Genomic DNA, 13,141 nt, shown 5'->3' with positions numbered 1-13,141 from the left:
ATGTAAGTAATTAATACATAGCTCAATGTGCATTTATTAATAGTGTTAAGTGTTTATTAATAAGTACATACAACTCAATCTTTGGTCTGAAAGCATATTAAACTTTTTAAAAACACTTGGTTTTTGTGACACATATCAGCCGTACCTATTTCACACGATCATTAATTAACTTAATACCTATCGACCCCATTGCCACACAAACAACGGAAAATCGTGACTATATCACTAATTACTTGTTCGGCGTGTATTTAAATAACGGTTTTATATTAAATGTGTATTTATAAATTCTTCCTTCCTTTGGTTTACGGGTACTACATATTAAACACTAGCTAGTCATATGCTCGATAAAGTTGTGAATGTTTACAAACTATTAACTTCAAGTGTTAGTAATTATTTAACGAATGTCACAAAACATTGTACTCAATTTATAGAATACTTATTCTTGGTAAGTAAAGAAATGTAATATCGCTATAAAATATTTAAAAGTGAGATTGTTTTGCGACGGAAAAAATGCAAAACTAGTAATTGGAACTAAATGACTATTTGTGCATCAGTATCCGGGCATCCTTTAAACCAAATATAAATTACATAATTATAATAACTTCTAGCAAAAATACTACTTTAATACTACCTACCGACCACTTGTACCTAATTGGTACTTCTTAAATCAACAATCACATTTCCACTTTTATCACCTTTTTCGAAACATTTCAAATTATACTTATACAATAGAGTCGCCAAATTCGTGGCTTTTGATCACTGCAAGTTGTTATTAATTATACGATCAGATTCGACTGTATTGGTACCTACTGTAAGATCGGTGGTAAAGTTTGTATTATCCACCTAATTAATGAAGATAAAGTGACAATACACATATTTTAAATTACCCGACTCCTAGAATAAATAATCTTTTACAAAAGGGGTTTGAAGATAATATTAATCATCAAGCGTCGCTGAACACTTTCGGTGATTCTGCCCTCGCTTCACTTTGTCTTTCGTCACTTCTTGAAGCCTCACGCTGACCCGTATCACTGCTAGACGTTCCCGCATCCAAGTCTCGAAAAATATTTTGTCGTCGGCTGTTGTAGAAGTGGACGGCTGGGATACCGTCCTTCGGGTTTGTAAATTCCACGTAGCATGCGGAGTAGGGTGGAGGCGGTTCCTCGTATCTATGTTTACGAGAGCATTCAGAGTAGGGTGGAGGCAGGTCATCAGGGAAGTCGGCGTCGACCGCCTCCGAAGGAGAGTCTAACGTCACGGGCGGCGTCTCCACTTCTGGAAAATTTAAATCACACTCACTAGCCGCATTAAAATGAATAATCTCTTAATAGCACATATACATAGAAAAAACTTACGACTCGTCGCTAATACGTTAGGAGTGGGCCACTCTTCCGACCGACTTCGGCGCCCTGCGAATTTATAAACGAAATCGATTTCCCTTTTGTCAGTTTACGTGAGATTTTCTACTACAACTTACAACGTAGGTAGTTCCGGGTGAAGAAACGGTCGGTCGCTCGCAGCAGAAACAAAGCAGCAAGCAGCAACAGTGCGCCTGCCGCCCAGCCCCGCGTCGCACGCCACACGCCTGCACTATCCGCTGCTTTCACCTGGGGCGTCTTCGGCTGCAAAGTGTGCGCTCATAAGGAAAAAATCTCTGCCAACCATGACAGGCACATTTCTGTTAAAGAAAGAATTGTATTTAGGTACCGATACAGAGATCGTGTCAACATTAAGTAGTAGTTGCAAATGCAGCGGATAAATCTCAATTTAACATAGGTAAGTCGTAGGTACGTCCGGTAGCCAAGAACTGACGACCGTGTTAATTTGATGTCGCTAGCGTATCTAATAGGCACCGACCACAGAATCAAAGAGTTCCTGTAGATTGCGCGGCAACACCACGGGCCGCCACGTCGCCGGCGCCAAGCCCTCTTCTAGGCGATTGTTCACTCTGAAATATTTATATTTTATATACTTCTAGATATAAACGCAAAACGTAAGTTGGCAAATACTGTTATCTGTAAACGGTTACCTCAACAGATGATCTGTGTGTTGCGGCCGATACGGCTGAACTTCATCCAAACGTCGGCGATAATCCCGTAGTCGTCTCAGCTCAGCGAGGTGAGCGATGTGCAACTGAGCTGCAAATTGAGTCAGCTGCTCCACGCTTAGCGTCCTTTGCCGCACGCGGTATCCATCTGGAGGTCGCGGTGACACCTGCTGCATCTGTAGAATACCAAATGATTTTAATCTAGTACTATGCAAAGTGTGCCTTGGGTTTAGATATAAAAAATAGCATTTATTCATTTTTTTGACGGCGCAAGCGTCGCGAACGTAAGCTAGAAAGATAAAGTTAAAAGCACTTAGATAATTTTAATAGCCTGAAAAGCTATAATTTAAAAACAGACTAACAAATCTCTATGCGATGACTGTACGGACTATTTCCGTTTATACAGTAGGCATGTTTAACCTACAGAAAACAGACCCTTAAAAACATTGAGGTAAGTAATAAAACTGCTTGTCCTATTCCGTTAATTATGCAGAAATTCAAGTGTTGCAATAATATTTAGCGCGTTCATGTTGCTTGACTTATTATGTCAGTTTACTTGGAATTGCTTAATAATTATAATTACATGGTAGATTATATTTCAGCGACGAAACAGTTACAGAAATTATTTTACACTACAAATCGCAGAAATTTAATGACGAGTGTATACTGACATATATAAATGTTATTATTTAAAATAAAATGAAGTGCAGCTGATTTGATTTCAGTACCGTGCATTTCTAAGGACGAATATCGTCTGATTTTGTTCAACATTTGGTGAAGTCCTTACTTGGCTTTCTTAATAACATATTTTCATAACAGAATATGTTCAATAATGAGAAGTCCAAGCTATCTGTAACCATCTATAATGCAGTGATGTAACAACTGTTTTAATTGATTATAAAAGTAGCATAAGCCTACTCGCTTTTATTTAATGTAATTGCTTCTCATAAGTAAATACCTTGCCTTGTACATCCGTAATAGTTACTGTTTTTGATTGAGTCTTTATATTGACGTAAATTTTAATATTATAATATAAAAAAAAACAAGATTATTGTGAGTATGCAATTAGCACTGACCGAAGCCTAGCAATATCTGATCGGCTTAATCTCTTTAAACTTACCATAGCAATTTTAAATCACATATAAAAATCACTTTATATTATTCATATCGCTGGGAATTTGTAAAATTATTAGGAAGAGAAACAAGGTACAGTGATGTTATTAGCAAACAGACCACGAGCATGCGCGGTCTATGCCTGCTTCATGGCGACTGGCGAGAGGCGAGGAAACATCGCGCGTGCGTACTCACTTTTGTCTAGGCTCGCAGCCCCTATTATTGTTATTTTATTGAACATCAAAGATAAGGCAAAAGAAAATAAAATTTTGGTTAACAAGCACAACACACACTATTATTGTACTTTTTCGCTCGGCAAACTTCTTAGAGTTGCTTTTAAATTTTCATTCTACCAATGAGGATTCTAACATTATCTTTAAAAAAACCCATAGGAACCGACTTCAAAAACCCAAGGAGGAAGTTATCAATTCGGCGCCTTATTTTGTACATTCAACAATGTTCCTCCATGCGTGTCCGAGCTGTATGATCAAGATATGATCGGTATTAACTGGAAAATCTAATGAAACATCTAAAATCGCTCGCTGCATCGTGATTATACGTCGATGATTTATTAACCTAAACCATTAAATAAAACGGATTTATATGTATAAATGAAGATAACCGGGGTATAAAAATAAAATAACTATAATATTTATAACTAGTCTGGCCATAAATACTGTTACATAAAAACTTTTTCTTTTTTCAACTTTTTAATTATTATTAATTTGGAACACGTATATTATTTTAAAGTCTTCTTTAGATTTTGCGCCATTCACATATTTTTCGTGTTAATTATGAATGGGTGTTAAAGACATTAAATAGGATTGCAGTGATCGCCTTGCACAAAGTGGGTATATGCCGTCGGTTATATACCAGACCCTTCAAAAGCTTGCTTTCTGCCGTATGTTCTTCGTCTGTCGTAGACCAGAAAAGATCGGGGCGGCCGCGTTCTGTCAGAACAACAAATCAATCAATAATGCTGCTAAACTCCATTAGGAAGAGAAAAATCTTATCGCGAGAAATAAAGATTCCCGCTAGGACTCTGTCGCGTACTATAAAACAATTCCTGAAGCTCGGTGCTTATCGTCGTTAGAGTTGAATTGAAGAAAAATTGAAGAGAGTTGATCGATCAAAACGCCTTCTGTCGCGATACGCAGAAGAAAAGCACAGAAATATCATGTTTACCGATGAAGTAAAATTCACGATTGAAGAACACTACAATAAGCAAAATGATAAAGTGTATGGTCACAGTTTTAAAGAAGCTGCTCAAGTGGTGGCGGAAAGGTGCAACGTGGTCATCATTCTGCGTCTGTGATGGTGTTGTAGGGCGTTACTTCTTTAAAACTTCATTTTTGTAAAGGAGTGAAAACTTCAGCCAAAGTATATCAAGATACAGTCTTGGATCATGTTGCATGCATGGACTTACCAGCAGGATTATGCAACTGGTCACAAGGCACGAACTACCCAAGCCTGGCTTAAAACCAACGTTCCGGACTTTATAAAAGCTGAAGACTGGCCCTCTTCTAGCCCAGACGTCAAGCCTTTAGACGTCAAATTAGGGTCAATTTTAGAGATCATAGCGTGCTCTAAACGATACGGCGACATCAACGGCGGCTAATTAGTTAATTGTGATATAATAACTTTGTGTGATGTCAAACGTTTGGGAACGAATGCATCGAAAATTTGAATTTTACCACGCCACACTTTCGTCGCGCGCGCTTTCTTGACTACGTGACGACTAGCTAGACGAAACTTCAACATATCATAACATGGTTCTAAGTTAAAAAACTAAAATTTCTTACGTTAAAAAGTGTACCTTTATTCTTTAATTCTTAAAATCAGAATTAAATGGTGGCTAAGATCTTCAATGGTTGAAGACCGCCTAACCGGACTGGCACTTCTCGTTCATAAAAACTTTTTTGTTATTTAAGTATATGTATTTTGTCTGTTTCTATTTAGTTTGTTGCAAACCCTTGTCGTATCACCTCTGCACCTTGGCGGAGTTTTGTGTCATAGTCCTGGACATACCTCTAGCTGTTATGACAAATCATTCACCACGGTTATGGAATATAAACAGGCTGCCTCATTCCGTGCGTGATGGCTTCTCTGGATGTCTTCAAGAGAAGATGGCAATATGTACGTGTATATGTACAAGTCATTATGTGTTAAGTTTTTCAAGTGTACAATAAAGTATTATTAGTAATAAATTATACGTTTTGACCACGACTATGTGTCCTGGCGCCAAAGCTGGATCCGCCCTTGGGCGACATCGAGTCTCTTATATGCATTTTCATATGTAACAGAACTTATGGCTATGGACATTTGTATATGATTGCATGGATTGCATGGCTATGGATAGTTATTTTGCGAGGCTTATCTCACAAAAAAAAATCTTAATAAGTGTATCCTTATCGACCCAAATTAAATTAAACCTTATATGTACACACAGTACACACTCTTAATACCTAGGTAACACTGAAAATGTTTAGAAAATGAAAAACGGCTTAATGTAGAAAATTGCCAATACTTTTATAATTTTTCGAAGTAATCTCCGTTCCTCTCTACACATCGTCGCATTCGATGGAACCACTGCGAAAAGTAGTGGACCCATTTTTCCTTATGGGTCTCTTCTATGGCATTTTCATACGCAGGGCTCGTAAAGCGAATAACTCGAATTGTATCTTTAGTTACGGGAATAAATGAAAGTCGCAGAGCGCCAGGTCAGGACTGTACGGCGGACGACTCATTATCTCGACACCTGCCATAGTCAAATATTTAACAGCCCGTCTTGCGGAGTGCGCTGAAGCATTATCGGGGTGAAGGAGGATCCTGCTTTGAGGGCGCTGCTGTCGAGTTTTTTCCAAGACAACAGGCAAACAGCGATTGACATAGCAGTCTGCAGTAACTGTCCTTCCATCTTTTAGCACAACTTTCGTGCAATACCTTTCCGACCAAAGAATGAGGCAATCATCTTTTTTCCTTGACTTCTTCCTTTCTTTACCTTAGTTAGAAAGGAAACACCCACTGAGCTGATTGTCTTTTGGTTTCGGCTGTCATCACCTGTGATGATGTCAAATACAGCATTTGAGTCACCGCCGTTGAACTTATACATTTGGCGACACTAGTCCATGCGAAGGTGTTTCTAATAGACGGTTAAATTATGGGGAATCCATCTATTACAAAGCTCCAGGCGCCTAAATGTTCGTGTAATACTTTTTGAACTTGAGGTCACTCTCTTATTTTCCTCTATCATGCATCGCACAGCACTGATGTTATCTTCAGTAGTCGCTGTTAAAGGACGTCCCTCACGCGGATCATCATTGAGATTGCTACGTCCACGCTTAAACTCGTTAAACCAATTGTAAATAGTGGCACGATATGGGGCTTCAGTAAGAAATGCTAATCGCAGCCTATCATAGCTTTGTTGTTTAGTAAGCCCACATCGAAAGTCATAATAAATAATTAACCGAAAATTTTCTCGCGTTAGGTTAATTTTCACGTGTAACAAAAGTTATAGATTTGCCACCAATTTAAAAAAAACAAATGAATGCAATGTAATACATAAGGTTACCAAAGACTTCTAAAATTGAAATTCAAAAAAGTTTTCATTAGTAATGTCTCTAACTGGCCAGTTCTAAACATTTCAGTTGTTACCTACCTACCTACGTATTACTTTATATCTTGACATACTTCTGACGAAGTTTCATAAAGATCGAAGCTATATTATTAATGTATGAGATGAACAAGACATTCGGCTCAATATTTTGTCGCCGCCCAGTCTAGCGTTTTTAACCGATTACATTTACATTTAATTGTTAGTACGAGTGCAATTAATACAATTCGAAATTTATTATGGTCCTTTAGTAATATATTTTATTTATTTGCGGCCATATACATATACCTACTAATTTGTCATGACAACAGATAGTTTAATTCAGTTCTTGGATTATGACATTAAAAATACTCACTCCCCGGTATTACTTTTATTAGTACTAAGAAAGATGTAGTGCTCCATTTTTTATAAGGTTACCAACCTACGAACCTCGACGAACGTCTCAGTGATCTTACTGCCGAACCACCTCGTATCTTATATAAAATAAAGTAAACAAACCTTGTCATGTCGATAAAGTTGGTGTGGTAAATTTATATATAAAATAACACATAAAAAGAAATTAAAATCTATAGTTTATTTCATGAATTAATACCGTAAACTTTGCAAACTTGTCTTTATGATGATGCACCAATTTCGCTTTTAAATTACTTTTAATTGAGCTGTTTCTAATGTATGTACGTGCTACGATAAGTAGTCTACACAGAAAGTAAATTTTTTGCTATCAACTTTACACTAACATTTTGGCGCATTTCGAAAGCGAAACATAAATGAGCCAAGGTTACGGGACTAAGGCGATATTATGGGACAGATGGGGGTCACTGAAAACCGAGGAGAGGCTGCCACAGATCGATGGACCGCGACACTCCGGCGCCGAAAGAGCTGCGTTCACACCGAGTGTATCTTGCTGACATCTTTGGTATTTTCAGATTTTTTATTCGATCTTTGATGCATAATATATTTACTACTTATGATCACATCATTCCAATCAGTATTAATAGATTTCTGGCTACCGTTGAGGTTGCGATTAGGGGGTTAATATTTATAGCAGCCAAACTCAAAAATAATTCTATTCATTCCCATCATAAAACCTTAAGTAGTGTCTACGACGTGAAAAACCTACACAATTTCAGTGTATCACTTTGATAGAAAATCTTGCCTACTTCGTCTTTTGTAATTATGTAATATATTTTATAAATAACGTAAACCCAGTGTAACAATTAGAGCACTCCTCAAATGTCTGCGAGGTACCTACTCTCGGTGTGTCACTGCCCTGAAAAGAAGTCTTTTCCTATTTTCACTGAGCGTTCACTTGCTCAGTTGTTCTATTGCAACCGTGAGTAGCAAATATATTTGAAGTTTTCAATCCGATTTAAATTAAATATGTAACATAATAATTTTCTTACCTCGACAGATAATTACTAAATAATGTTAAATTTAAATAATTAAGAGGTGAGCTTATTTAATTTATTAAGTATAATATTTATGTTTTAATAACTGTTAATTTTCTTCTCCTTAATTTAACTTATAAAATATTGTAACGTAAGTAGTTAATTGTGTGAGGCGTTCAGGATGGGTGGGCTGGGCGGTGCTGGCGCGGTGTTGGCGGCAGAGATCTTCGCCCCACTACTACTTCTCTGTTGGCTTTGCTGCTGGCCTGATGACGCCTCAGGTAATATTAAGAAGAGTAGCCTTCGCTTTGTAAATAAGTTTTACCCATTTAAATAATGCAATTCTTGCGTCCGGTCAACTTTATATCTGTGAAAATTCTTTAAGTGACATTAAAATATTAATTTTAATTTATATCAATAATATAATAAATAAGTATCAATTCTCAATTCTATAATTATAATTTTACTACAGAATATCTTTTTCTCTTCAGATACAAGTTCTGGCAAATACCCCGCGAGACCTGCCATTACCAATGGTAAGAATTTGTATGGATATGTTTTAACTTATTTAATCACTCAAATCATATCATAAAGTGACCATACAGTTTGGTGGTTATATCGTAACATTCTGATTATTCATTACTTTGACCTGGTCGCAGTAAACTATTTTACAATGTTCGCCATATTTGAAAATTCCAGGATCATCAGGCTCTCACCGACTGAGCGAACTGTTTGGTCGAAGGTGCGGTAGCAGTGCGATATCTTTACATTTACCTAGCACTTCTGGTGAGAACATTTTTTGGCATGTAATACAATGATAAGATCATAATTTTAAAAAATACAAGCATTTTAATGAATATTTCAGGAACCACAAAGCAGTCGTTATCAGCTCATAGGAGTCATGAAGAAATCCATGGCCGTCACCGCTCGCAGTTAGATGTAAGCGAAGAAGACAGCCGCTACCACTCTGCCCCCAGTGTCATTCACGAAGTATTACATCGCAGGGACTGGGAGCGCTCTACCAAGGAACTTTACATTCCTCTCAGACCAGAGAAAGTAACATTATCCCCCACCTCACCTACTGGTTCATTCATGTCTCTGGATAGCCTTGAGCAATGTGAAGAAACAGACCAACGAGTCTCAAAAACTTGCAAGAAACATTTTACTAATATTAAATGCTCAAAAAAAAAAGAAACCGACGACGATATCAAGGATGATGATGCGACCGAAATATCTAGCTTCTATATTGGCGACAATGGTGCGGGTCCAAGTGTTTCAGAGAGGCTAGAAGAGCTTGATAAAGATATGATAGAAGATAACAATGAAGCCGTCGGGCCATCGGGTAAGGACGCTAAACTATATAAGCATAAAGAAACTAAGCAAAGTTTAAATGAATGCATTAAAAGTAAAGATAGAATGAGATTGGTACCAGTAGAAGAGTTAATCGTGTCTAGGTTTGAGAGCGCGGCTCTCGATAGGTCAGGGGCGCAGCACCACGGGGCAAATTCGGGAGCTGAACTTGTCAGCGCTCGTTTAATGCCACCGCCATCTGTCGGTGAGTACTAATACACTATTTATACAGGTTCCATGCATAAGCCGGTAAATTGAATTGAAGCAATTAATTTAATTTATACAGAACCTTTAGGCTATGCATCTGACACATTATACCTAGAGGAGGAAGCGTGGGGTGCCGCGCCAAGCTCGGGACTGACTTGGTCACCACCCGCTGAAGGCTTCATGCGTGCCCGCCACGCTAGTGCCGGTGATGTGTTAGCACCCACACACCGCCCGCAGTCAGGAGCACTCTCGGGTAAATACAGGATCATAGAACAAAAACCTTAAGCGTTTGACCTCGGGCCATTTGAACTATGAGTATTTTATTTTAATACTTTTTTTTTTACTCTGAATATTTTATGATATATTTTACAATTTAGAAAGCACGACACTAAGCAACCATAAATGTATAAAAAGTATATAAATAGAACTAAATAAAGCCCCACAATATAGTTACAAACTAAAATTCAATTTCAGAGTTTTGAAAGAATTTCGCGTTCATTTCATATGGCTGTTAGAAATATATTTTTTGAATAGATCTGTTGCATCTTACACATTTCTAAGAATTAGTAAGAATATTTACTTACTTAGTTACCTTTTTTAACATTTTTATCAGTTTCTTAAACCGACGGCAAGCCTCACCCAATGCTGCCAAAGGCATATCAAACAATTCCCATTTATACATGGTATCCGAACCGATAAAAAATAAGTTCTTTGCTTCCGCTATAATTTGTGATGAAGAAATTATTTCCATACAGCTTTGATGTGAAGTTACATACCCTTCTACAAAGTATAATTAACTATTATCTTATGATTTATTATATAAAATACAATCGTCTGTAAAACCTTTGACGCCGCGCCGTTTCAATCGAAGCATTCGTAGACTTAAGACGTAGCTTTACGCGTAGCGTAGTGTGTTGTCCTAGCGTATATCTATTTAATCAGATAAAATACTGAAACATATTAAAATAAAAATCTGTAACGTATATTAGGTCCTTATATGTGAAATTGGCGTTTTGTATGGGAGGAACAAAAAGTCGAATATTTTTAAATATAATATATTTAATTAATCAAAGTATGAACCATTGTTTTCTATGCACTTTTGCCATCTCATAGGTAGTTCATTGATCCCTTTGCTAAAAAAACCAGTCGGGCGGCAATCAATAAAATCTGTGAAGTTCCAATTGAAGCTCTTCTAATTTGGTTGCCGTCTGTTGTGCAGTGTGTGGTCTAGCGTTGTCGTGAAGTAGCAATGGAGCGAATGACGGTCATCGAAGCACAAATACATGAGTAAATAGCTGTACAAATTTGAAATTGGAATTCCTTACCAAAGAGGAGAACATCGTGATTAAAGTGGCCAGTACGAAATACGCCAATTTCATATGTAAGGACCTAATATATTTCTTAAGAGTTTATTTTTCTTTTTGTTACCAAATGTATAAAAATGAAATAAGTAACGTGTGATTGTTCGTGATGTTTTTGTAATAATAGTCGGTAAATAGATAATTATTAATATTCGTAATTATCTGATTTCAGAAAGTGATATAGACTTTGAGCTCGAGGCGCGTGACGAATTGCCGCCTCCATACCACGAGGTGCATCTGCTCAAACACAGAAATGAAACAGCAATATAATTCCACAGCAGCAATTATTTAAAGTTGACACGTTCATTGTTCATAAATACTTTATTACGAAAGCTTTGTAAAAACTTAACTACTAAACAAAACTGCACTAAGATGTCAATAAATTAAAGTATTTTTATAGTATAGCGCTCAACTGAGCAATTATTTATTAGGTAACATTAGAAATGTGTAGCCAAGTTCAATTATCTATCAATAATCTGTGAATTTAGTATTTTAATTCAATCCTATTTGTCTATTTTACGATTCATCAAATCATAAATTACGACGGCTTCGCTTCGGCTTTCCCTGTGGGTTTCCAATCAACCGCTAGCCTAGGGGTATATCTTTGGAGTATATGCCGGTCGTTGTTAAGTTTCGTTTAGAAACGTGTGAATATGATAAATTGTAAATGTCGATAAAACTTTTACAATGTAAGTCACAAGTAGTCTTACAGTGTTTACGATTTCCGATTAATGAATAGTAAGTTCAATTCGTCCTAGATGGATACATATATAATGTTATGGATAGGTTTTATTAGAAATTATAAATACTATGTTTATATTTTATTGGAGTAAGTATTTTTGGTGTTATTGTTCCACGTATTAAATGGCTTACAATATGTCAGTTCATTTATTAAAGTCACCATATTTTTCAAACACTTGAAGAACATCAATAAATGTACGACATAAATAGACGAGTTATAATCAGGCTCTCCTCTTGCTCATGCAAACTGAAATTTTGATCAAGAATATTCCGAACACTTGAAATACGATCAGTATTTCTTAGTTTTGATATAGTAATAGCAACGTGCGACACTCATCCCTGAAGTCTCAGTTTCAAACCCCGGTTGAGCACCAAAGGAATTTCTGGCTTTGTGTGCAATTCACACTCACTCATACTTGAGGAAACCGGCATGACAGAAGACTACTGTCTATACGAACTTGCCTATTCGAAAAAAAAAAACAAAATTGCAAGGCCTAAAACTTGTTGCGCCCTTTATTTTGTTTTTAAGTTGATATATTCAGGCTATCAATTGAAGATGATAAAAACATTGTTAATAGGTGAAAATGAATAAAGTAGAAAATCTTTACGCCTTTATTACTATTGTAAATTTACAATTTGTTCAGTTTTGTAAAAATGTTACATAAATGTTACGCTTACATAATTGTAACTGTTTTACAACATCAATTTTCGTAATATATTGCTTTACCTATGAATTATAAATGTTTGTCGCGATTCTAAATTTACAAAGTGATAGGTCCATCAAGACAAAATGTCGAATAGGTACTTAAAGCTAAAATATTTTTAATAAATTTTATCTAATTATAAAAAATACGCTTAATAATACCGTAAAAAATTAACTTATTTATTTACAAACACACGCAAATGTGATTAAATATCAAAAAATGAGAACTAACGATTAAAATTACTTAACAAAACTGAGTTACAAGTCGAGTCGAAATTATTAAATATTACTGGATTATAATTATAGCTAGCTTAACTGTCGCGTGGTGCGCTAAGCTTAAACTGGGCCAAAAGGTCACATACCCTAAAGGAAGGAAAGAATAACTAAATGGAAACACCACTTACGTATTAGAATGCTTTCGAATACTTCATCAAATTCCTTAAAGACGCTACGCGTTGCGCTGGTCTGCGAGTTAGAGGCAAAAGGGTTGTCATTTCATTAACACTATGAGCTAGGAAAACAAATGATATAGAAGATATATCCCTAAGAAGGATAGGATTTTGCTTTTGATGGCAATTAATAGTTCAAGTAGAAATGCTTTCAAATACTAGGTCAACC

The 13,141-nt window shown here is 36.4% G+C and overlaps 2 protein-coding genes across 2 annotated transcripts; one reads left to right on the top strand and one right to left on the bottom strand.

The window, feature by feature from the left end:
* Positions 1-32: 32 nt before the first annotated feature.
* On the bottom strand, positions 33-3,330 carry LOC123711417. Its single transcript, XM_045663997.1, has 6 exons — positions 3,168-3,330; positions 2,030-2,223; positions 1,858-1,948; positions 1,478-1,622; positions 1,356-1,409; positions 33-1,275 (listed from the first exon to the last, which is right to left on the bottom strand). The coding sequence occupies exons 1-6, from the start codon at positions 3,168-3,170 to the stop codon at positions 944-946; spliced, it is 819 nt and encodes a 272-aa protein (XP_045519953.1). The 5' UTR covers positions 3,171-3,330; the 3' UTR covers positions 33-943.
* Positions 3,331-8,098: 4,768 nt separating this feature from the next.
* On the top strand, positions 8,099-11,590 carry LOC123711140. Its single transcript, XM_045663565.1, has 7 exons — positions 8,099-8,222; positions 8,342-8,442; positions 8,653-8,697; positions 8,861-8,947; positions 9,027-9,716; positions 9,798-9,971; positions 11,252-11,590. The coding sequence occupies exons 2-7, from the start codon at positions 8,343-8,345 to the stop codon at positions 11,347-11,349; spliced, it is 1,194 nt and encodes a 397-aa protein (XP_045519521.1). The 5' UTR covers positions 8,099-8,222; position 8,342; the 3' UTR covers positions 11,350-11,590.
* The last annotated feature ends 1,551 nt before the right edge of the window (positions 11,591-13,141 follow it).

Source organism: Pieris brassicae, chromosome 6 (assembly GCF_905147105.1).
Source record: "Pieris brassicae chromosome 6, ilPieBrab1.1, whole genome shotgun sequence".
Taxonomy (NCBI): domain Eukaryota; kingdom Metazoa; phylum Arthropoda; class Insecta; order Lepidoptera; family Pieridae; genus Pieris; species Pieris brassicae.
Note: the sequence above shows the minus strand (reverse complement) of the source record. Positions and strands in the feature narration are given on the sequence as shown.